Genomic DNA, 26,221 nt, shown 5'->3' with positions numbered 1-26,221 from the left:
AAATTGTGATGGCTCGCCATCCCTTTGGACCCGGTCAGTATGGAAGAGAGGCGTGTGCTGACGTGTGGGCAGCCCAGCACTCGCAAATTTACCGCCCAGGCTTTCATCCAGCAATGAAGAGGTCACTCCATCTCTGACAGTAATGTCTTTGAAAAAAACACGGAGAGTGGTAGTTACCGGTGATAAGTTCCTAGCTGATTGGCGTAAGCTGGAACGCCAGGGACCACTCTTGACGGTAGGAGGGGCTTTTTAGCCTCACTGGATAGCTACTGCCTGCCTTAAGCCGAGCAGCCCTCGGACAATAAAGTGCTATCCCGCCACAGCTTGCCGCACCACTGGGTGCTGGTGCTAAGACAAAATCAAAAAGCAAGCTGCTCACCCGCACCTGCAAATAAAATCAAAAGAAAACCCTCAACATTAATGCGTTTAGCAAGCTGGAACATACGGACAATGTGTCCTGGCTTCAATACTGACCCTGAACTCGTCACCGACATGCGACAAACAGCTATCATCGACAGAGAACTCAGCAGACTAAACATTGATGTGGCCTGCCTGCAAGAAACCAGACTGGCAGACAGTGGATCTCTTACAGAAAGCAACTATACATTCTACTGGCAAGGAAAACCAGAACAAAGCCCTAGAATACATGGCGTTGGCTTCGCAATAAGAAACAGTCTCGTCCCCTGCATTGCAATGTTTCCCATTGGCAATGAAAGAGTAGCACACATGAAATTTGCATCACCGCAAGGGAAAGTTAATATAATCTATGCTTACTCACCAACCCTTGCTGCACCAGAAGAGGACAAAGACAGATTCTTTCAAGCTCTAGAGGACGTAATTAAAAGTATTCCAAAATCCGAGCACCTCTATATAAATGGAGACTTTAATGCCCGTGTTGGTGATGGAAATGATGCATGGCCAAAATGCTTGGGACCTCATGGTGTTGGCAAAATAAATGACAATGGCCAAAGGCTACTCGAGTTCTGTAGCTCTCATGAACTGTGTATAACAAATACATTCTTCTCTGGCAAGGAACGCCATAAAGTCTCTTGGCAGCACCCACGCTCAAAAAGGTGGCACCAGCTTGACCTCTGCATCACCCGAAAGATGGATCTGAAAAGTGTCATCCACACCCGTTCATACCACAGTGCGGACTGCAACTCAGACCATTCACTAGTGCTAAGCAAAATCAAGCTAATTCTCAAGGCTTACACTTCCACTCAACCCAGAACTAGGCGAATTAACGTCAACCATGTAGGTGACCCAGAGAAGTGTGCACTCTCTGGTGAGCTCCTGAACAGTTCAATCCCCTCGTTAAGTGATGAAGAAGACATCTCTATCAGATGGGAGAAATTAAGAGACGTAATCTACAGTTCAGCAATCACTGCCTTTGGGCCTCAAAAACACAAAAATGTAGACTGGTTTGAGGCGAATCTAGCACATATGGAACCTTGCATCGAGAAAAAACGATCTGCACACCTCGCTCACAAGACAAAGCCTAATCCAAAATCTTTGGAGGCCTTCAAAAAAGCTAATAAAGAGGCGAAACAAATGGCTAGAAAATGTGCTAACAACTTTTGGAGGGATACCTGCAACAGAATCCAAGACAGTCTCCACTCAGGAAATAGCAAAGCTCTATTTGATGTCATTAAAGCGGCCCTGGGTCCAACAGCGTCTAAGCCTGCCCCCCTTCTATCCAAATCAGGAGAAAAAATTACAGATCAAGCCAAGCAGCTAGAACGATGGACAGAACACTACCTCGAAGTCTATGCCACACAGAATACAGTAGACGATGTCGCCCTGGCTTCTCTACCAGATCTTCCAGTACTGGAATGCCTAGATGAGCTTCCGAGCCTTAGTGACCTCAAAAAAGTAATTAACTGCTTAAAAAATAGAAAATCTCCTGGGAGTGATGGTATCCCAGTGGAAGTAGTGAAAGTCAACGAATCACTCCTGCTCCCTGAACTCTATATTCTCCTCTGCCGCTGTTGGGAAACAGGTCATGTCCCACAGGACATGCGTGACGCAACTATAGTCACAATATACAAGAACAAAGGGGATCGGAGTGACTGCAACAACTATAGGGGTATCTCTCTCCTCAGTATAGTGGGCAAAATCTTTGCTAGAGTGGCACTATCCAGGCTGCAGGTGATAGCTTCTAGAGTCTACCCAGAGTCTCAGTGTGGATTCAGGAGTGGTAGATCCACTATAGACATGATATCTTCTCTACGACTACTGCAGGAGAAATTCAGAGAGAGAGAGACAGACCCCTGTACATTGTTTTTGTTGATTTGACTAAAGTGGCATTTTCAAACTCCTGAGGAAAATAGGCTGCCCTCCCAAACTACTGAAGTTGCAAAGGGAAAAGATAGTCTCTCGAGACGTAAAATGCCACAGATAAAAAGAGCATGAATTTCTCTATAATCATATACCTAAGTAACATTTCATGATTTCATACAAAAAAAGTTATTAAAGTTTAATCTCAAATCAGCAAAATTAATAATGCCATCGGAACGTGGAAAATAATTACGGAGAGAAAGAGTTAAGTATTGGTAATCAATTTTTTTTTGTTTTGTATCTCGAACTATTGAACGAAAATGCTACTGATTGTTCCTCTTTATAGATCGCCGCTTTAAAGTGAGTTTAAAACAAATAATAGATACAATCTTATTTTTTATAAACACTTCACTAGCAGAGTGGTAAGTATGTCGGCTTGAGGAGGCTTTCTTCTCCCCTCCCCCATTTTTTCCCAATTTTTTTTACAAAAATTACTCTTGTCTAGTGTATCTTTCATGCTAAAGTGTTGTCAGTGTGTTGTAGTCCAATCTTTTTTGTGGACATGTGGGGTGTTTGGGTATCCGGGGGCAAAGTTCCCGTGCTGCCATAGGATGATCAAAAACACAACTCAACTCAAGTCAAATCCCAAATAAAAGTTCCTAATCCATACAAGGATTTCAAAACGAGCTCTTTTTTTTAGGTAGCCAAATGGTTTATGCCATTTTTTCTAGACAAAGGAAGTTTGACAACCCAACATCTACATGGCATTGTACTATACTTAGGTGTTAAATGGTAACAATCATTCAAAGGTTGATAGCACTTAAATAAGTAAAGGAAAGTACCACTTTTCAGACCTTGCGATCTATGGGGCTGATGATGTTGAGGTCATCTGTTTGTTTGGCCAACGGTTAACGAGGGTGTCATGTAACCATCACAACGACCAACCACCTTTACTTTCCCCAACTTAATTCAGGTACCCATTAAAGCTGGATGAACTCAGGGGCGCCCTAAAAATCACAGTCTTCACCAAGATTCAAACTCAGGACCCTAGGCTCAGAAGCCACTCAGCCAACGCGCCCCAGCGCATAGTGATTTAAAGTTGAACTAATAATGAACTAATTAATTATTGTAATGAGCTTGATTTGTAAGAGGATTATGGTGAAAGACCTATATAAAAAAGAATAAATTACGCAGTAACCAGGACAACGAAAAAGCGAAAAGAACCTTGTTTAAACTCGTGATGGCGACGGTGGGTACAGGTGAGCATGTTTTCTGAAGTTAATATTTAATAAAAATAAACTGGTTAGTTTTAAACTAGTTGCTCAGAAATGAACTAGCGGCACAAATAGAGGTCACCGGGTCATGAGTTCGAGATCACCCTTTTTCTCAAATCTGCGTGTGTAAATAAGTCCGCGTGTGGATAGTACGAGGTAAGGTCACGTGACAAACAAAAAGTTAGAGCACTGCTGTTTTTATTTTACTATCAATTTATATCAACCAATCTTATATTGAAATATTATCAAATATATACTTTAGCAAGTGTGGTTTTTTTTTTTACCACTCAAACGCTATAAGTTTAATTTGCTTAACCAAAATGAGTCTTAATCTTAATGAAGCACATACTTATTAATAAAACAAATATTAATTATAACATACTGCAATTAAGTTCATCACTATTATCATCACAATCTTTTTCTCCATCACATCTTAATTGTTTTTCAATGCACCAGCCATCATTACAGCTCCAGGCTGAAGATGTGCAGTTATCTATAATACAAAGTAGAATGAATTAACATCTTTCTGTATATAGAATTAGGATTCACTCAACCACTAATGGAAAACAAAACTCAATCATTAATCCTAAAGACATCGTCAATATTTTAAGATCACACCATCAGTCCACACTGCCATGCAATAAGTAAATGGTAGTCTAAGTGACAGATACAACAGATGACGAATTTTGGGATTGGACGTCTCACAGACCTATATATATTGTATCTAGACTGGAAAACGGAAATTCTTATCCGCTATTGATCAATTCATATATATATATATATAAAGAGAGAGAGAGAGAGAGAGAGATAGATAGATAGATAGATAGATATGGATATAGATAGATAGATAGATAGATAGATAGATAGATAGATAGATAGAAAGATAGATAGATAGATAGATAGATAGATAGATAGATAGATAGATAGATAGATAGATAGATAGATAGATAGATAGATAGATAGATAGATAGATATAGATTGTTATGTACGTAGCTCTTTTTCAAGCTGTAAGGGAAGTCGAATCTAGCAAAATCGATATTTTCCGTCTTAGAAAAAGAAATTTACTTTTCAAAGTTAAGAAATTTTGCAATACCATTTTCTCGGATTTTAACTAGAATGGGCAATAAATCAAAGAACTATATGTTCACCCAAATATATGAAATAAAACCATTTTCTGTTTGTTTCCATTAAGATAATGTTGTAAAAAGTCAGATCAAAATACTTCATATTTGCTGATCTTAATCATCTTATGTACATTTAAATAGATCTACTACAATATATATATATATATATATATATATATATATATATATATATATATATATATATATATATATATATATATATGTCTGTGCGTTGATCAATCACGGATAGGGACTTACTTTAGTTTTCCAGTCTAGATATAATATATATAAAGGTATGTGGTTGCAACTTTATGTAGCTGGTGAAGGTAAAAAATTTCTCATTCTATTTATTTCTTCGGGTTTACATAAAATGGTTCGCAAGATACATCTAATTTTTATTTAAACCTTAACTGAATACAAACTAGTTCCCGCAGAAATCGTGTTAAAATAAAAATGTAGGCCTAAACCAGATTTAAATTTAAGATGATTATATTTTGAACAATTTTCTTGTGCCATTAATTAGGTAGTAATAGCGCGTTACAAAAGATATTTATAAACTGTCAAATTTTTATGAAAATCGTTTTTATCTATTTTCGAAGTACTAGTCCTCCCAGTTTTCTATTTTTGGAACCCATAAAGAGAATGGAAGCTAATAGGAGGAATTGAAAATAACTCTTGCATTTTTGTACAAAACATAAAAAGATCAACATGAAAAAACAACATTTTAGCATGACAAGTTAGAAAAGTATAAAATGGATTTGATCGGGGTTAACTTTATCCTCAAAATACAAAAGATTTCGCTTACAATCTTAATATATATAGACTTTATGTCGATCTAATTAGACTGTTCAAATTTTAGAAATAGGCATCACATTGGTTGAATAAAATCGATATTTAACAAACCACAATCGATTTCATCACTGTTATCACTGCAGTCTATTATTCCATCACATCTCTTGTTCAGTTTAATGCATTCCTTATTTTTACATTTCCAGGCATCCAATGTACAGTTTCCTAAACAAAGAATATGTAGAAAAAAAAATACGAAGAAAATATTTTAAACAATATCTAGTTTTCTTCCTTTATAGTGATGCTTTGAAATTATTTATTTTTGATTAGCTCGGATTCAAATGTATTGTTTACTAAAAAAAAAAAGGGTTAGGTTATAACTAAAAATATAATCACAGAAGGTTTATTTATAGAAATGTATGTAACTTCTTTACACACTGCTCTATTTAGTATACTACAATTACACTAGTCAACACGCGGCGTAGCATGTACCGCTATTTAGTGAACACTTCCTGAAAGACACAGTTGTCCAAATGGGTGGCTTTGGGCAAATGACTGTGTGCGCATGCCTGGGGAGCGAGGAAGGCGCGGGTGCGGGCGGGAGGGGAATGGAGAAAGGTTTAGAGAGTCGGCGTGCGTGGTGTCCCGCATGATTGGGTGACGTAGAGAATAATATATACAGAGAAGACTACTTCTCTCCCCTCCCCTCTTTTTTTCTGAGCCGCGCTCCCTGTCGCCGCGAAGATTACGTGGGGTAACTCTAGTCCGACTTGCAGAAATGAAAGATTTAACTTTCCTTGACTTTTCAGTCAGCGTGCGTGAGTGGTGTCCCGCATGGTTGGGCGACGTAGAGAATTATATACACAGTTATCGCTTTGAAAAGACAGAGGAATAGCCTCGGCATTAAATTCAGACTGATATTCTCCTTGGTCATAGTGACAATCTTGTATTCTTGCGAATCTTGGATGCTAACTGCAGAATTAGAGAAGAGGTTCCCAGCCATGGAATCGACATGTTATCAAGGATACAAAGTATTGCCTACAAAGAGCGCACCACAAATAAGGAGATTCGACAGCCCGACGACAGCTGACTATTGATAAAAAAAAACAAAAAAACTTTAAAATAAAGTTTATAACCACGTCACAAGTCCTCAGGGCTCACAAAGACCTTCCTATTGGGACATTAACACGGAAAAGAAGAATTCAAAGAAAGCGATGGGAAGACAACATAAAAAAAATGGATAAGCCTATCATTGAATAAAGTTCAAGTCAAAGCTAAAGATAGAGATTAATAGAGAAAGACGTCGAAGGTCATGTCCCAAAGTCCAAAAGACTAGGGTGTAGGTGAGAGGAAGATGTCGAAGGTCATGTCCCAAAGTCCAACAGACTAAGGTGTAGGTGAGAGGAAGATGTCGAAGGTAATGTCCCAAAGTCCAACAGACTAGGGTGTAGGTGAGAGGAAGATGTCGAAGGTCATGTCCCAAAGTCCAACAGACTAAGGTGTAGGTGAGAGGAAGATGTCGAAGGTCATGTCCCAAAGTCCAACAGACTAAGGTGTAGGTGAGAGGAAGATGTCGAAGGTCATGTCCCAAAGTCCAACAGACTAAGGTGTAGGTGAGAGGAAGATGTCGAAGGTCATGTCCCAAATTCCAACAGACTAAAGGTGAGAGGAAGATGTCGAAGGTCATGTCCCAAAGTCCAACAGACTAAGGTGTAGGTGAGAGGAAGATGTCGAAGGTCATGTCCCAAATTCCAACAGACTAAAGGTGAGAGGAAGATGTCGAAGGTCATGTCCCAAAGTCCAACAGACTAAGGTGTAGGTGAGAGGAAGATGTCGAAGGTCATGTCCCAAATTCCAACAGACTAAAGGTGAGAGGAAGATGTCGAAGGTCATGTCCCAAAGTCCTACAGACTAGGGTGTAGGTGAGAGGAAGATGTCGAAGGTCATGTCCCAAATTCCAACAGACTAAAGGTGAGAGGAAGATGTCGAAGGTCATGTCCCAAAGTCCTACAGACTAAGATGTAGGTGAGAGGAAGATGTCGAAGGTTATGTCCCAAAGTCCTACAGACTAAGGTGTAGGTGAGAGGAAGATGTCGAAGGTTATGTCCCAAAGTCCTACAGACTAGGGTGTAGGTGAGAGGAAGATGTCGAAGGTCATGTCCCAAAGTCCTACAGACTAGGGTGTAGGTGAGAGGAAGATGTCGAAGGTCATGTCCCAAAGTCCTACAGACTAGGGTGTAGGTGAGAGGAAGATGTCGAAGGTTATGTCCCAAAGTCCTACAGACTAGGGTATAGGTGAGAGGAAGATGTCGAAGGTTATGTCCCAAAGTCCTACAGACTAAGGTGTAGGTGAGAGGAAGATGTCGAAGGTCATGTCCCAAAGTCCTACAGACTAGGGTATAGGTGAGAGGAAGATGAAGCCCATTGGGTCTTTAATACCCAGTCAGCAGACCTCGTGAAAGAACTGAAGACACAGGTTTTCTTGCGCTTGCATTTTCCATCAGAGGAGTCGTACGAACACGTCTTGGCGCCTGGGTGCAGGTGGCAATAACATTGATATATCAGTTCTGTACTTATCATTGGAGTAGCTGCAACAATCGTTGGCACATTTCCTGTCTTCTGCAAGGACTATATTATCACAATTGATCACCGTTTTTTTTCCTTCATAAGTTTTCGTTGCCGCAGCTGTCCGATTTCAATCTTCGTTTCTTTACCTGTCTTTTTCTCTTAAATGCTTCAGTCATAGGTCTATACTTATTCATCAGTTCAGTCATTGGTCTACACTTCTTCATCAGTTCAGTTATGGGTCTACACTTATTAATCAGTTCAGTCATCAATGCATTATTCTTTCATTGTCTTACACTCAGCCTTCAATTCATCGACTTCTTCATTGTTTCTTATTTTTTGAAAAAGTCTCTCAACTCATCAAAAGAATTTAAAAGCTCATCTAGATCAACTTAAGATTTAGTTGAATATCGTACCGTTGAGACAGGTTTCAGTGAAACACATCTAGGCGTACTTTCTATATAGATACAGGTGATCGCAGCAACCCGTTAAATCTTCCATCTCATTTTGTAAAGACCTTACATTGCCTGTTACGATGGGTGGTAGGAGGCCTCTATGTCCTCTTCTTCTACATTTAACTCGTATTCCTCTTCTACATCCTCTTTTCTGACGTTTTGCGCTAGGGATTTGTTGGGTCAAAGCCTTAGGCTTAGGCTCGTTATTAAGTTCCAAGATGGCGGGTGTGTTGTCCATACTGTCAAGTGTTCTCCAAAAATGCAATTTAAATAAAAGTTCCTAGACAAAGTAAAATCCACACAAACATTAGAATCTAAAAAACACAGTGTATATCCATTTAAACATTGGAGTAATGACAGATCACATGAAATATTAACAGAAAATTGAGAATAATAGAGTCCAGTATAATCAGGTCGCCTGCAGTGAAGCACCCCGGAAGTCTATGCAGGTGACATCCGCTTAACTGGAAACTCAAAAAATTACAAAATATTAAAAGGACAGTGCAATCGTTAATATTTCTAAAAGGCACGAATTTCAAAACTTGCAACGGACCCCTAACTGAAAAAAAAACCACATAAATTCATATTAAATAAGAATCAAAATGTTTAAAAAAAAAAAAAAAAAAAAAAAAAAAAAAAAAAAACGCACTGAAAACAAGAAGCTGGCAACATCTGTTCTACTTAGTAATGAATGAAGCAGAATGAGACTTTGAATTAACATCATGACTTGTAGCATATAAATAAGACAAACGAATTTACCACAGTTCTTTTCATCGCCTTTATCTTTACAATGCTTTTCTCCATCACATCTGTTAATCAACTTAATGCATTTCTGATCAGAACATTTCCATTCAGATTGTAAACACTTTGCTGAAACAGTCGTTAAAGTAAAACAAATTGGGTAATACATTTTTTTAATTAAATTTTTTTAAAGTATCATTGCAAAATCAATAAAGAAGTATCTAAACAAGTAAAATAAAAAAAAAAAAAATTATTTAAGGGCAAGAACCGCAAAAAATCAGGACATATATCTTTAGACTGCAGGAATAAGCTCCCTTTATACTACATAAAACAAAAAATTATTAAATTATCACTATTGGTTAATGTTTTGTTCTTAAATTGATTCTTGTATCTTCATCTGAGCGTTTGAAGTGGAAATGGCGTGCAAAACTTAATAAGAGAAATAAATGTAAAAGTGCAGGAAGATATCTCAAAAAGAAGCATTTATTCCCCTTATTAAATACCAAACAAAATAATTAATTACCAATAATTTATAAACTTACTAGTAAATTTATTAATTCATTCTTATTTTGTCAGGTTCAGAAAAACAATGGTTTTGTAAAGTTTCAAATTGATATGAGAATGGATGTGGGAGAAATAACATGTGCAATGTCTTTTCATGCCATATACAATTGTACTTTAATAATGTTTAAAAAGTAACAACATTTGGAAAATTATGCACGAGTTTAATAAATTCCCATTGAAGCACAAAGTATGTGACGTCACTGTGCAGCTAAATCTTGGGGAAAAATTAAAAAGCGAATAAGCAATACATTTTTAACAAGGTTAGAAAGACAGTTTGTGTGGAAACACAAACTCAAAATCAGCCCCCGAAGTGGTCCACCCAGGCTGGTAAAAAGGCAGGTTTCAATATTTTCAGAAAGAATATCAGAATGAAATTCTATCAATGGCAAATGAAAGAGGAGAATGTAGAAAGAAGGTTGAAAGATCTCGTGTGGTGCTTCAGCGATCCAGCAGACTAAGGATTAGTTGAAAGTGAAGTTGGAGTTAGATGTCAACCTGGCCTAACTGATGTTATAATGATTATCTAATTGATTTGTAAAAAGTCAATCTCTTATTCAAAGCCTGAAGAAAAAAAACTTCCGTAAAAAAAATAATAATAAATTCCTTTAGTTGAATGTTCCGTTGTCATAGTGTACTACTGCAGTTCACGCGATAATATGAAAAACTACTTATTAATTGTTTTAAATTATGTTCCACTTATATGCATACTAAGTAGATTTTTTCTCTTAAAAAATAATAATAAAAAAAAATATTTTTGTAAACATAGTAGTTAGTATAAAATAACTTATCTCGCCAATTCAATTATGAAAAAAAAACTTTGACAAAAATCTTAAAGTCGTTTGCATAAATATGTTAAAAATATGATAAACAGTCACAAACCTTACTTAATAGCCTCCCGTGTTTGTTTCTATTAATAATGAATAGTTGTAAAAAATGGTGTATTTTTATGAAAAAACTGCTTGCATAGTTAATTTAAAAAATTAAATTTTTCGCTTTCAAAACAGAAAATCAGTAGCCATTGCATCAGAACTTTGAATGGTCTAAAATATCATGATTTCGGATTTTCAATATCTTTTCTATTTAAAGATATCTAAACGGGACGGACGGACGGACAGTAAGACCAGAAAATACTAATAGCGTTTTTTCCCCTTTCGGGGGCCGCTAAAAAACTTTCTTCTCAAAATTAGCAAGGCAAAAAAAAATGAATATTAGAGGGCTAGATTTTAAAACAAAAGAATAAAAAGAGAACCCTGTTTAATAAAGTTAATTTATCAGATTTAGTTTTTTTATGATAAAACTTACGGCAGTTCTCTTCATCACTGTTGTCTATACAATCCTCTTTACCGTCACATTTGAAGGATTTTTGTATACATTGTTTATTATTACATTGCCAACTAAGGATTGAACAAAACGCTGTAAAATAACAAATTCAATGATTAGTTCTTTATTTATCGTTGACTTCTGATTAAGTCAGGGTTTGACACATTTAAATATCAAAATCTAAAAAACCTGTATAGAAACCATGTAGTTGATACATTGGTGGGTTGGTACGGAATGTTTACCAGACGCATGGCAAAAGGTATTCATAGACGCCTTTTTGAGATCATGTTCTATGTCCGGCAAGTCTAATTGTGTGAAAATGTTTGACTTTTACTCTGTTCGTTACTTTAGTTGAATTGTATCCAAGAATCGAAATCAATAATCCTTTATGCCTTTTGGATTTTGTTTTTGTATGAAGTATTACTTTCTGAGGTTTGTAGACTGAAGTTTCAACAAATGTACGGCTAATCTTTACTTTTCGATTTCATTTCGTTCTTTTTGGAGTAGACTTTCATTTTCTTCTTTCTCTCTTTGATATTTTCTTTCTTTCTCTTTCTCTAATCTTTCTTTCTCTTCTTTTTCTCTCTGGTATTGTCTTTATTTTAATCTTTGTCTTCTTATTCTTTCTATTCACTTTTCAGGTTTTCTATTTTCAGTAGTCTATCTTTCTTATAATTTTCTTTTTGTTATACTAGGTCGAATCATAATTGAAAAAATTCTGTCCTCTCGTTTCCTTTGGATCGTAACTTATCTGCTAAGTCTACATTTGTTCATAGTCTGCCATCTTAGTAATATCTTATTTGTAGAGTTTATGCTAGAACAAAACAAAAGAACACGCATTCTGCTTCTAATATAATTGTCAGTCACAGCTAAGAAAGTCACTGGGCGATTTATGGCCAAATTTACAAGTGGCCTACAGTTCAGTGTGCAACAACTTTTTTCCGTCTCTAATATTTCTAAAAACTATGAGGATCAAAAATGGTTAAAAAAAATTCCAGTAAGTAAGTAAGTCGCAGCTTGATGTCGTGAAACCCAAACCGTTTCAGAAACTGTTGTAAAGATCACTCATTGCCCCTCAAGCCACCAAGCTATGTGACTTGGGGGAAAGGGCATAATTGTTAGACCAGCCACTTGGCAAAGAATATAAAGTCCAGCCATCTATTCAGATCTGTGCTATTCACGCAGTGACCCACTTCACATAATGGTGGGAGGAGCGTAATGGACACACACTAGAAGAAGTGCTACCCAGTTTTGAGGCATAAGGTACGTTCCGACAAGCCACGAAATTATCCAAGCGTAATATTGCTCCATCCAAATCAAAACTGTCATGATGGATATTAAACAAGTCCTAACAATCTGTAATTGCGCAGTGAAGAAGAAAAAACGACAGGTACAGGTGTATGTATTGACCGCTTCAAGTGAAAATTTGATTCCTGTTGTCTGTACTGCGAGGACTCAAAGGAAATAGTGTCCAATATCTTGTAATTTGTTCCCATCTCTGAAAGCTGAAGCCCCCGACAAGGGGGGAATGTGCCGGCAATGTCATTTGACCTGTATGGGAGCTTTGGGCAAAACTATGTAACACGCCATTGTTAAGTGAGGTCGCGATGTCTTTTTCGATGTTATGATGAAATGTGTCGATCAGAAAATGCGTTTCTGAAGTTCCAATTACATTCGCTATCGTCGCTCTCCTCACAAAACTCCCAACGCATCCCTTTAACCCTTAACGTGCTGTTTAACAATGAGTGCATACAAAATGGAATTACAATTCTAATGTTAGGAGGCTAAACTGCCACACGCGCCTTAAGGGTTAAATACTCTTTACGATCTCCGTCTTCCCTGCTTTTTTTGGAACCATCCAATCTTTTTTCGCGCGCATGGAATTTCCCAACCACTCCTTCTATGTTATTTTTAAACCTACGGAAAAAGCAGTAAACACTCAACATAATTATTTAAAAAAACAAAACCTAAAAGCAGAAGAATAGTCACATAGTGTAAATACGACTATTTGTCAAGGTGGTGAGTTGAGCAGGGAAGTGATATTTGAATTTTTATGACCGGTCCAATTGAACGTAATAGATACTAGAATAAGCTGGAATAAGGACTGTGTAAGGGAAGAGCGTTCAGTTGTGGACCTTGATACTATTATTGTTATAAGTAATAAAAAAAAGAAAAGGGGTGTGTGGAAAATAAGTAAAATATATAGCCAGTGAACAAATCAACGGGAGTAGCCCCGCGGGGAATGCTAGTCTCGAAATTAAATCAATGGAACTAAAATGCACTTTTGAGGATCTTCACTTTGGTTTCTTTGTATAGTATGATGGAAAACATGAATGTTAGGATCCTCAAAGAGTGTTACGACCTATTTTGGCAAATATTTACATTTTCTAAACTTCAGAAATAAATTGAATAAAACTTTTTAACTTACTACAATTGACCTCATCGCTTCCATCTCCGCAATCGTCATCTCCGTCACATCGCAGGTAATCTCGAATACATTTGGTACTTTCACATTCCCAGTAGTTTTTACTGCATTTCGCTTAAGAATACATTGAATAAACATGATAATTATAGAAACCATTTATATTATTATAAATTTTACCCGTTTTCCCTACCCTCCTCTAAAAAAAAAAAGAGAAACAGAGTGAAAACATTGCAAAAGATGTAGAGCCAATAGGTAAATGAACTTCTTGGTTATGGCCATCAAAGGCATTCATTTTCATTTTTATTACAAAGCTTAAATCAACTAGGAATGCACGGGATAGCAGTTTTTTGATATTAGTAGAATTGGATAGTAAAATATGATATTCGGACGGAGCCGGATACCTACATGTCTAATAAATAGATCATGTTACTGAACATTTTTCAAAACTGATAAATATTATACCTATATTCTTTTTTTTTTGTTTTATTTACCTTATTGTTTGTGTTAATCTGTTACTGATTGGTATATTAAAACTTAACAACATTTATTAACAGATAGGCCTATCACAAACTAATTTGTGTAACATGTGTGTAAGTAAGAAGCCAACAAGTGTAAAGGGGTGTGTGGAATAGTCACAATTTAATAAAATACTCAGAGAAAGACACAAAGATAAAGACACATTCCTCGTTCCATATGCTAGGACAAATTTGTAAAAATGCTCCTTCTTCCCTAGTGCTATTAGAGTATGGAATGGGTTGCCAGTGACGGTAGAATTTAGGTCATTGGCTAATATGCATGACTAAATGCATAACGCGTAGGACGTAATCATCTTCTTTTTTGAAGTAACGTCTGTATTATATTAGATAAGATAAGATTGATTAGATGTAAAACATGCTAATGTATATTTAGTTAGTTACTAATGCAAATCTCTCAAAAGTAAAGTGTAATCTGGCTTGTATAGTGGGTGTGAGTATGTCTTCGTGCATTTCAGACAACCAACTGGTCATCAGGCTTGTAATTTGAAGTACAATGACCGCTTCTGGTTCTGGCTTCAAGGGCTTAATACTGATAGTAGCTGTTAGTTAATAATTGGAATCTGAAGCGTTTTATGTAAAATATTTATTGTTTTAAATTAATTAATTTGCGGCAAATTATTTATTAATTTATTAACATCGGGAACATCAAGTATACCTATTTACTGCTTCAACCTTAGATGGTGCCAAGCATAGATTCAATCTGTGGGCTTGTTATCGAGATATAGGTTTAGAACTTTAGATTAACAGTTGTACAGAGCTAAGAACATTAGAAAAAGCAACTCTATAAAATCAAATTCAACCACTCCCCACTCCCACTCCGACTATGTTAACATCCTGGTCAAATAGACGTAGTGGGCCTACACAGCCCTAGTGTAGTCTGTGAATGACCATCAACTGTAGCGCTTTAAGGATATCAAATATGGTTGTGCACTGTAAGAATTCAAGGACAGCAGTTTCCTGAGAAGATACAATGGTTTATTCTCGATAACGTGCTTTCTTGATAGAGATCTATGACTGACAAAATAAAAAGAAATTTGTAGAGTGGACAAAGATGTGAATAGTGATGATCTCTCTTTCAAAACTGTTCAGAGGAAAGGAGCGTTTCGTTTGAAAATATTTTGTGGTCGGCATTATACCGCAGAAAGATAGAAGGTTACAATGGGGTGATGGTGCATACTCTATAATTGAAGGTTGCGGACTGTAGAAAGAGACATAAACAAAGGACATTCAATTTAAAGTCAAGAAAATAGTGTTAGACCGTAAGGGAGCGTTGTAATGCGGGCCGTTTTATTGATGTGGTCAAGAGTGGTTTAGGCAAAATAAACATATATATATATATATATATATATATATATATATATATATATATATATATATATATATATATATATATATATATATATAATATGTATTATTATATATATATATATATATACATATATATAGGCCTATATATATATATATATATATAATATGTATTATTATATATATATATATATATATATATATATATATATATACATATATATAGGCCTATATATATATATATATATATATATATAAATATATATATATATATATATATAGTTCGTCTATCGTGGTTCGATGATGACCACTTTTGTTATCCAGGGAGCTTAAAGCTTAGCACTGAGGTTTTGTTCCTCCTCATGTGGCTGGTGAGACCTATGTGAGCCCGGAATGTTCGGGTCCACACTGGGCAGGTTATTTCAGCTGGAGCTAGTGATGCCCTGATGCTCTGTCATGTGCTTCTGTCTCCCTGGTGGCTGAATCTATGCTGAACGTCTTCAGAGAAGCTTTGAGGGTTTCCCTGAAGCGTTTTCTTTGACCGCCTTGCGAGCGCTTTCCCTCCCTTAATTGACCATACAGGAGTCATTTAGGGATGCCGCGGTATTCCATTCTGCAGACGTGTCCTGCCCATTGCAGCTGGGACTGCATCAGGATTGTGTGGATGCTTTGCAGACCCGCTCAGCGAAGGACTTCAATATCTGGTATTTTTTCTTGCCATTTGACATTCAGTATTTTTCTATGACATGTCATGTGGAATTGGTTCAGTTTCTTTGCATGTTTTGTGTATACTGTCCACGTTTGTAAAAATGTTTTACATGTTTCGGATGTATGTCCTTCAGAGTTGAAGATAATTACTTCCTAGTTCAAACCTCCCGCAGGACGACGGGGGATGGGAGCGGGCAGGGTTTGAACCCGGGACCATCGATAAATCTGAACGACAGTCCAGCGCGCAAACCGCACGACCAGGCAGCCATCCGTTTCTGAGGCATAGAGCAATGTAGAGAGGATGATAGCTGGATAGATCCGTAGCTTTGTATTTGTGGTGATACCTTGTCTGTTCCAGACATTTTTAAACAGTCTGCCATAGGATGCATTGGCCTAGGCGATGCGCAGGTCGATTTCATTATCGATCTTATTATCTTATCTTAATCATATATACCAACTATTTTAATGTACGTAGCACGTAGCACGGGTAACAGCAAAGTGCGTGTGTGTTTTATATACACACTAGCTGTTACCCACTTTTCAGAAATGCATAAGAAGTTTATTATCAGGCATAGACAATGTAATTTCATATGTTGATAAGATTGTGTTTTTACCAAGTCAGAAAAAGAACATCTAGACACACTAGAACAGATATTTGCTCATCTAAAACAACATAATATGACAAGAGCTCCCAACAAATTAAATCTAGTAAAAGAAGAAATTCAATTTATAGGCTACAACATTACTTACAATAAAATAACTCCTACAAAAGCAAACATTAGTAAAATAAAAAAAATATTAAGGAACCTAAAACAAAAAAGGATGTCGAAAAGGAGCATTATTAGGTTTATACTATTTCTATAGAAAATTTATGCCCAACTAATTCAGCCTTTGGTAGAATTTACCAAAAAGAAACATTCAAATCTAATCAACTTAGATGATAGAAGTAGAGAGGCACTAATTAGATTGAAGGATAAGTTCAATGAAAAATTAGAACTAGGAAGTATTGAGTCTGTTTCACAACTTCTATTATACACTGATGGCTGCCTGGTCGTGCGGTTTGCTCGCTGGACTGTCGTTCGGATTTATCGACGGTCGAGGGTTCAAACCCTGCCCGCTCCCATCCCCCGTCGTCCTGCGGGAGGTTTGGACTAGGAAGTAAAATATCTTCAACTCTGAAGGAACATCCGAATTATGTAAAACATTTTACAAACTGATGCATTCAATAATGGTATAGGAGCAAGCCTACTGCAACAGAAAGAGTCATATCTTAAACCTATAGTTCATATAAGCAGAACATTATCTAAGGCAGAAAAAAAAGAATTCAATCATAGAAAAGGAACTATTAGCTATAGTATGGAGCATAGTCAAACTAAAGAACTATTTACTAGGAAGATTCTTTACAATTAAATGTGACCATAAACCATTGTTAGCACTTAAGAGAAAAGAACTAAAGAATAACAGAATAAATAGATGGTCACTAATTTTATCTGATTACAAGTTTGACATACAAAGTATTAGCTGATTTTTGTCAAGGCAGGTAGAGCATGAAACAGACACAACTGAGGACAATGATATTGTACATATTAATCAAAGTATTTTAATTGAGTGATTTCACAATGTAATTAGAAACAACTTGACATTTTTCAATGAGCTCGACTTGACATTTGTTCTTGCTATCATGTAACTATGTCATGACACTTTTTGTTACACTTACTTTAGCTAGTACCATTTTATTGAGTCATGATGACATTTTTTTCTTTTTCTTAATGCTATTGCACTATCATTTCATGATTAATTGTACATTATATATTTACTTATTCTAATTTGACAATAATATAGAATATGATAATGACTAGAGGTGCTAATAGTGTACATGATTAGTAAACATACACAGTAATGTAAACAAGCAGATGGTAAACAACAGTAAACTACTTGAAATGTTGACCTGAATTTTTTTAAAATAACTCACAAATTTAAATATTGTTGATTTTTTCCAAATGGTATACTTGAATACTATCATTTTTACAAACAAAAAAAAATATTTTTTTATGCTAATGTAATTTAACTATTATATATGTCTGCTATTAGTAACAGTCATATGCAATGTCAACTTTGTGACATGTCATTATAACCTCGTATAATGGTGACAGAACTTAGTTATATTATGAATACTGAACACAAATATACTTGTATAGATAAATGTAAACTCTTTTGGGAAGTAGCCTACTTGAATAAATTCACTCAGTGTGTCAAATGATACACATTGGATATTTTATGTTATGTTATATTATATAGATGTAAAATAACTTTAATTTTTTCTTCACAGAATTAAGATGTCAATTTATGTTAGCAGAATGAGTATACAGCAATTAAACATGCTCATGCAAATATTTCCAGTATAAGTGTAAATAGATGATCTATTGTTATTATTTAATTATATTTCTGGAGACTAAATCTTCAAATTGTATTGACTTTTTCAATAATATACTTGTATAATAAATGGAATTAAAGTAATGTATATTTTTCTAAAAAAAAACATTTTGAGAGTTGAACAATATATTTGTCAAATATTATGTGGAACTATTGATAGTTGAAATGAATGACATGACATTAGTACTTATGAATAATTAAGCTATTAGTATTGATGTGACTAATTAGATTAAACTTGACAACATAAATGATTTAGCTACTAGAAATATGTGTAGTGATGTCACTATCATATGTACTTTTGTCAAAGATTTTTGAGAAAAATCTTTTTCAGGGGAAGGGTCGTATGTCACATCCCAGTTCTAGAACCCCTCTGACATTTAGTGACTTGTGGAGTAAGGAGCTAGAGATATCTCTGTGTGATATATACAATGTAGAAGGACTTAAATGTTTATTGTGATAGCTGTTTATTCTATTCGTATTGATGTTTGATGCAAATGTACGTCTCATGATGGCTTGATTTGCCAAGTTTTTATGTACCATTTTAAATGATTATTAAATATTTGTCTGCTGAGAAAGTGTTACTTCTTTGTACTTGTATCGTGATCCAATTACTCAGCAGTCTCAGTAGCACTACACCACAACAAGGTTTGACATATACGTTACTTCAACAGCAGCGCAGAGAACTTTCTAATAGAGCCAGAAGAGGCCCTAATAACAACACGCCATTCGCGACATCAAGTCACACCAGGACTTGACAATATCCTGCTAATCATATATATAGATCAGTGCCTCAAGCCTGGAAATTGGCTATTCTTATTAGATCTACCGAGATGGTATCGCTTTTTTCTTTTCGCTCGCGCTAACGCACGAGGATTTAGATCTAAATGTCTAGATTCTTAATAAATATAGATTATTGTAGGACTAGATCTAAATTTAAATCTAAATCTGATTCTAGTACAAATTCTAGATCTAGATTTAGAGCTGTGTGTGTGTATATATATATAAAAATCCACCCCCAAAAGCCCCACGAAAAAAAATCCTGGCTGCGCCCATGGATCTAGAGTAACAATAATAAATCTGTGCGATTAGAAATATTTGTACCAACCGTTTTTGTTTAGCGCGATTTCATGCTTTTAGCTTTCTTACTACGTTAGTGTCCTGTCACTGGTCTGGACCAGTTGGGACCAGGTTGGAAACTGGAAACGGCTGGGGGGCGAACGAATGGGTTAGAGCAGTGATTCCCGAAATGGTCTATATAGAACCCCAGGGGTCTACTTTGACTTTCAAGGGGTCTACAAGAGTGAAAGTATCATTTGGGGGTTTATGAGATGAAAATTTGAGTCTGCGACATTGGATGTCATTTAAGTCTTGACTTTAAATTTAATTTCCCTTTTTGTTTTTATAAATTTATATAAATTAACTTGCAGCTACAAGGTGATAACCTAAATTTGACCAATACAAGTTATCTTATCTCAAAATAGCTTGTTACAATTAAAGTAATGAAGCCAAATATTGGACGGTGTAAATTTTCCTAATTTCTAAAATTAGAAGTCAAACTGCCAGAAAGAAGATGTTTTGACTTGTGTTGAACATTTAAATGCCCTATTTTTCAATTTTCAAATAAGGTCTGAGGATTTTCTGAATACGAGTCAATTTTATAAACATTTTCACTTTTATTTTAAGCCTATTTGTGTTGTAGTTAAAAATACATTTTTAATTCTGTTCTTTTTGGATAAAATCAGTTAAAAACGGTACCTGGTTTATATTTAACATTAGATCTATTTAGAATTGAATTAGATAATTTCTTTTTAGTATATTGTTTTACAAAACTGTGCAAGTATTCCGTATTGGATTATTATTACTATTATTCTGTTTTAAATCATTGATCATCTGTATTTTTTCAATCACAAAGAGGAGTGGCTCAACCAATGGGCACCAGGAAACACAGGCAGAGCCATGTTCAAATAAATGAACATGCCTAACAAACTGGACAGTATTAACTTCCTTCCCCGCAAAGAGCAATCTACAATCCTCCAACTAAGAACAGGACACACACCTCTGTTAAATTACTATCTGAACAAGATAAATTCCACACAACTCCTCCTTTGTAGACACTGCTCCCACTCTAATGAAACCGTAAACCATATCCTCTTTAAATGCCCCTTCATAATCCACCTTAGGCAGACCCTACTTCCACTACAGCCCAACATAACCAACACCCTGTACGGCAGTGAACAACTGAAGAAAACATCACACTATCTTTCCTTGGCACAGTCTGCAAAAGAGCTCAAAGCTCAGCAGCAAAAAGCTGGCTAGAAGAAGAAGAAATGCCGAACCAGGAGTCGACCACCAAGAAAGGTTGTTACAGAGCGTCGCATGAGGTTTGCTGGACATGTTCTCTGAACATCAACCCCCAAGTCCCCTCCCCCGTCCTGGCTACGCCCATGTCTAGATCTATTTCAAATTTAATTACATGACGATCCAATCTAATTGATGCAAATAAGTTTTATTTTCGCATTGCACGCCAAATTGTATTTTGCACCTCAGAAAGAATGAAAACAACTCAACAAGGCCCTCTTACCACCCTCTTACTTTTAGACTTATTTAATCTGCACACTTGTTACGCCAGGAGAATGTATTTCTGAAGCTCATTTCTCAGAAAAACGTAGGAAGATCTTTTAGACACTAGCTGTCTGGTTGGTGGGATTCTACTCAAGTTCCTTTAACTTTTTGTGGTTTACAAAAGAATTTTATACAAGAATAATATAGAAAATTCTTTTTTTAAAAAAAAAAGGTTAATAATAAGTGTAATTGTTTCAATTTGTTTGGTTCAGTCAAGTAATTAAATTTGTAACTCTTGGTATGCATAATTCCTTTTGTGGGAGATTAGAATTATTCTAAACAATTATTTTTGTTTAGCGCAATTAAATGCTTTTAAGCTTTTACAATAAACTATGATCCTATCACTTGCCTCCACCCAATTGGTGGGGGGGGGGGGAAGAAGCAGGTATCTGGGTGAAAGTTATCGTGATAGCTTTGTAGATGTATTAAATTTTTTTTTTTTAAAGTTGTAGGACCTTCTTGAATTCGAACACCAGAGCTCCTCAAAGCCAATACACTAACCACTACACCAGCGAAGTGCTTATGAAAATAGACGGTTTTATGTTAATCTATGGTTAGGTTTAAACTTTAAAGCGACGGCCTAAGTTTCTACACAAAGTATGAAGTGGGAAGGGGTCTCGAGTTTCGACACCCGACTCGAGCAGAGTTGTGTTTACTGAGCGCCTAAAGGCAGCACGGAAAAACTTCTCCCACATGCCCCCTTTCCCTAACTCGTCCACAAATGAGATTGGACTATAGCGCTCTGAGCATGATATAAGTATGAAAGTAGAACTATATAAAATCTATAATTATTATTAAGTATAATCAACTTATGCCAACACTTCTGTCAAGTACATGTACTTTCCCTTGTTCAATACCAAAACAAAAATACCATAGTTAATTATATGGGCGTAGCCAGGTTTTTTTCGGGGGGGGGGAGTTTAGGGGGGATTTTTTCTCCCCCCTCCCCCCCCCGAGAAAAAAATATATTTAAATGTATGTATGTGTGTGAGTGTACATAATCTTTATTACATTCTGACCCTTCATTCTTTCGTAAGACGTTTATTGTGCCCTAGAATAGGTTCTTCCTGGAGTCAGTGGAAAAATTGTTGACTCCCCGCCATTGCGAGCAAGGGGGTCCAGGGGAGCGATATGAGCTCCCCCAGCGCGGGGCGAAGCCCTGCCGCCAAGCAATATTTCTGGTATTAAAAGCCAACTAAATGCATATTCTAAGGTATCTACAGTGCATTTTCCTGCTATTAGAAATTTTTATTGCAAAAAATTAATGTGCTATTCATACTGACTTAGACCCTCCCGCGCCTTTCGGCGCATTTATCGTTAAGCTGTTTCCACAAAAATCTGTCACTGGTAATGTCTGAAGCCTCTTCCCACCTGCTATGAGGATCTCCATGAATGTGTGGAGCCAAGGTGTACTAGGATGTCATCACAACACTTCTTATACGTAATTCATTTTGTCGGAGAACATGTCCGCAAACTTCATGCGCGCTCTGTCACAATCTTACTAAGGGGTCGACTCCCAGTTTGTCAAAGGTTTTCCTTGACTTAGACCCGATCTCTATAATTGACTCCTAAAATCTGTCTTAGCCATCTTTGTTGAGCCACATTTAGTGTTTTTCAATTTCGGCAGATGACTATTCACTGCAGTTTAAAGGCATAAAGGCACATTCCTCGTCCCATATGCTAGGACAAATTTGTACAAATACTCCTTCTTCCCTAGTGCTATTAGAGTATGGAATGGGTTGCCTGAGCTAGCCAGGAAAACCAGTGACTTGGCTGAATTTAAGTCATTGGTTAATATGCATGACTAAATGCATGACGCGTAGGACGTAATCATCTTCTTTTTTTGAAGTAACGTCTGTATTATATACGTTTATTAATGGAGCACCATCTCTGGTAGAAATGTGTAACCTCACTTGAATACGCTCTTGGAATTAGGTGACTGTAGTTTGCTTTAGATTTTATATCGAAAAGGGAAGTTTTATCGTCAAAATCATCTGTTGGGGGTTTCAAACTAAAACGTCATAGAATTTGGTAACTGTAGTTTGCTTTAGAATAATATTGAAGATAGAGGTTTTCCACCTCAAAACGCTCTGGAGGGGTTTTAAACTTTAAAAAAAAGCCATCTATTGGAGAGGGGTTTAAACTCAAAACCCCCAATTGGCTTGGCTACGCTCAAATAATTTTAGTGTGTAATTTGCTTTTTTTCATATTGAAGAATTATTTTATTTTTTTAGCATCAAAACCTTCTGAAAGGGTTTAAACTCAAAACCCCTTTTGGGAACGCTCATAGCATGTTGAGTGCGTAGTTTGCTTTTTTTTTTTTACATTAAAGATGTATTTTTTATATTCAAACCCCGCTGGCGGGGAGTTTAAACTCAAAACCCCTTTGGCTACGCTCATAGATTTTAGAGTGTATAATTTGCTTGGCTTTTATATTGAAAAGGTATTTTTTAGCTTCAAACCTCGATGAAGGGGGGTTTAAATTCAAAACTGAGTCAAAACCCATTTAGCTACGCTCATAAGATTTTGAGTGCGTAATTAGCTTTTTTAAGTTGAAAAAAAGGGGGTTGGGTTATCGTACATTTTGGAGGGGTTTTAAAATCAAAATCTTCCTTAACTGTGCTCTTGGAATTTGTGGATTGTCGTTTCCATTTTTTTCTTTTGTTTTATAGAAATGGGGGATTTAACTGCAAACAAAACCCTGGTAGGGGGTTTTAAACTCAAAACCTCCAGGTAAGGGGTTTTAAACTCAAACCCCCCTAGTAGGGGTTTTAAACTAAAAAACCATTTGCTGTGTTGGGGCAAGTGATGGTTTAGTATTAAAATCTCACCTCAAATAAGCAAAATCAAAGGAAAAAATCAGTTACTTAATTTCGATCCCCGAAATCCCTCCCCTGGCTACGCCCATGGTTAATTAACTAAAATTGGTTAATTTCTTGTTGAATTTCTGGTTTTGTCACGTACAAGAAATAATTGTGCAAAATTTCAGCTTGATCCGAGATTAGGTGTGGGAGAAATAACGTGTACAAACTTTTTACTAGATATACAGACAGAGTGAGTTGATATAAGCTTTGTAAAAAAAAATATCAACGAACCAAAACAAATAACTGACTTAGCTTTAATGAGCATTCGTTACGTAAACTTGGATTTAAACATATATATGATTTTAATAGCTAGCTATATATTAAGATTGATTGCACTGAGTACTTATTCAGTGTGGCTTAGTTAATGTAGTATTGTATGGGAAAAAAATGCATACTTACATGATACGGTACATATGAAGGTCAAAAAATATAGAACTATTAAAGATTTAGACATTTTGCTTTGATTTGTCAAATCAAACTTAATTTGATTTCAAGTTCTTATTTTTAAAAACGAATGAAAAAATGAAGCTTTGTTTAAAACAAGACCTATTTTTTGTTTAAAAAGGTAACACTAAATTAAGGACGCACTTAAACGCAGAGAGTACATACTATGGACAAACAACAATGTGTTTGAGATGTGTCTGCTCCCGCAGGCCCTTATCAAGCCACGCCCCCCTTGTGCAAGCTCATTTTACTTCAAGAGTTTGTTAAAAGGAAATCCCGACTTTTGTAATCATATTTATAGTTATGAAGTGGCGTTCAAAGCAAAGCTGTGTTGTAAACATGACTTGAAGGCTAACAAGAAAATATTTTAGAATATTGTAAAAAAAAAAAGCAACACAGAGTTGTGATATAAGCTTTGTAGTAAGCTTACGATTGCCACACAAAACAACTCACAATATAATATGTAGGAAACCGAGATACTGCATGGGGAAATCCCGCTAAACGGGAAAACCACTCATGACATGGCAATTACCGTATCGCCTGCCTTCCGCATTCAAGAAATATTTTGTTAAAAAAAATAATTATAAAGTTTGTAAAAAGTCAGGTCAATGTGAAAAACCCAAAAGTACCAAAAAATTATTACGACCTTATGACATTTAAGAGTCAAGAGACAAAAATTTAATAAGTTGTGGATTGCGCATTTGCCATTCTCACGAATAAAAGGCGCTTATTTCATCGACCTTAAATGAAAAACTATAAACTATCTGGAAAGACAAAGGTATAGCCATTGACACTAAAATCAGACTGATGCACTCCCTGGTCATCATCATCATAATCTTTCCTTTGAGTTCCTCATGAAACATAGGGCCTCGACAAAAACACGCTACTCTCCACAGTCTCTTGCTAGTTTTTTTTTTTGATGGTTTCCCAGCTCTTCCCGGTCCTCTCGGCTTCTTCAAGTACACTGCATCGCCATGTTCTTTTTGGTCTTCCTCTGCGTCTTGTTCCCTGGGGGTTCCACTCTAAGGCCTGCCTAGCTTTGTTGCTGGTGGCTTTTCTTAGGGTGTGACCAATCCATCTCCACTTCCTCTCTAATATCTGCACTTCTATATTTTTCTGTCCACTCATCTCCCACAGTTTGTCATACCAGTGTATTTTTTAGGAAAAAGTAGGACAGCCTTGACATTAGAGTTAAAGATTCTTATTTTAGTCTTGTTTGAGATGTGTCATAACCACATATCTTATATGATTGGAAACTGCAGAACTAGAGAGAAAGAATCTAACAAATACAATAGAATTGAGATGATACAGAAAGATCCTAGGTATCACATGCAAAGAACGTACCACAAACGAAGAGATTAGAGACAGGATTAGTTCAGCAATTGAACCCAACGATGACCTGCCAACTACGGTCAAAAAAAAAAAGCAAACTAAAACTCTTTGGCCATATCACAAGATCCGGGAGGCTCGTAAAAGCCTTCATCTAGGGTACCAGTACCAGGAAAAAGAAGAAGAGGCAGACAAAGAAATCCATGGGAAGACAACATTGTAGAATGGACGAATCTCACATTGAAAGAGAATCTATGAAAGGTAACAGACAGAGAAGAAGGGAGTAAGACGGTTAACAGATCTTATGTGGTACCTGAACGGTCCAACAGACTAAAGGATAGGTGAAGGGGAAAGCTTATATTGTTTTATATAATTTTGTACGTGACCGAGATGGATATATAGTTAACAAAACCACGCCTATTGAGGTCATGACGATCAATAACTGT

General features: G+C 36.2%; 1 protein-coding gene across 1 annotated transcript in view; it reads right to left on the bottom strand.

The window, feature by feature from the left end:
* The window catches only part of LOC106050814 (low-density lipoprotein receptor-related protein 2-like), a 61,360-nt gene extending 36,727 nt beyond the window's left edge, over positions 1 to 24,633 (bottom strand). Inside the window, exons 1-6 of the mRNA XM_056013564.1 lie at positions 24,402 to 24,633; positions 13,538 to 13,648; positions 11,092 to 11,202; positions 9,244 to 9,354; positions 5,579 to 5,689; positions 3,934 to 4,044 (exon numbers count right to left, since the gene is read on the bottom strand). Coding sequence (XP_055869539.1) covers positions 3,934 to 4,044; positions 5,579 to 5,689; positions 9,244 to 9,354; positions 11,092 to 11,202; positions 13,538 to 13,648; positions 24,402 to 24,456 — 610 coding nt within the window. The 5' untranslated portion in view covers positions 24,457 to 24,633. The remainder of the gene's footprint in view (positions 1 to 3,933; positions 4,045 to 5,578; positions 5,690 to 9,243; positions 9,355 to 11,091; positions 11,203 to 13,537; positions 13,649 to 24,401) is intronic.
* Positions 24,634 to 26,221: the final 1,588 nt, after the last annotated feature.

Source organism: Biomphalaria glabrata, chromosome 16, assembly GCF_947242115.1.
Source record: "Biomphalaria glabrata chromosome 16, xgBioGlab47.1, whole genome shotgun sequence".
NCBI classification, from domain to species: Eukaryota; Metazoa; Mollusca; class Gastropoda; family Planorbidae; genus Biomphalaria; species Biomphalaria glabrata.
The sequence above is the reverse complement of the archived record's forward strand: the minus strand, read 5'-3'. Positions and strand labels throughout refer to the sequence as shown.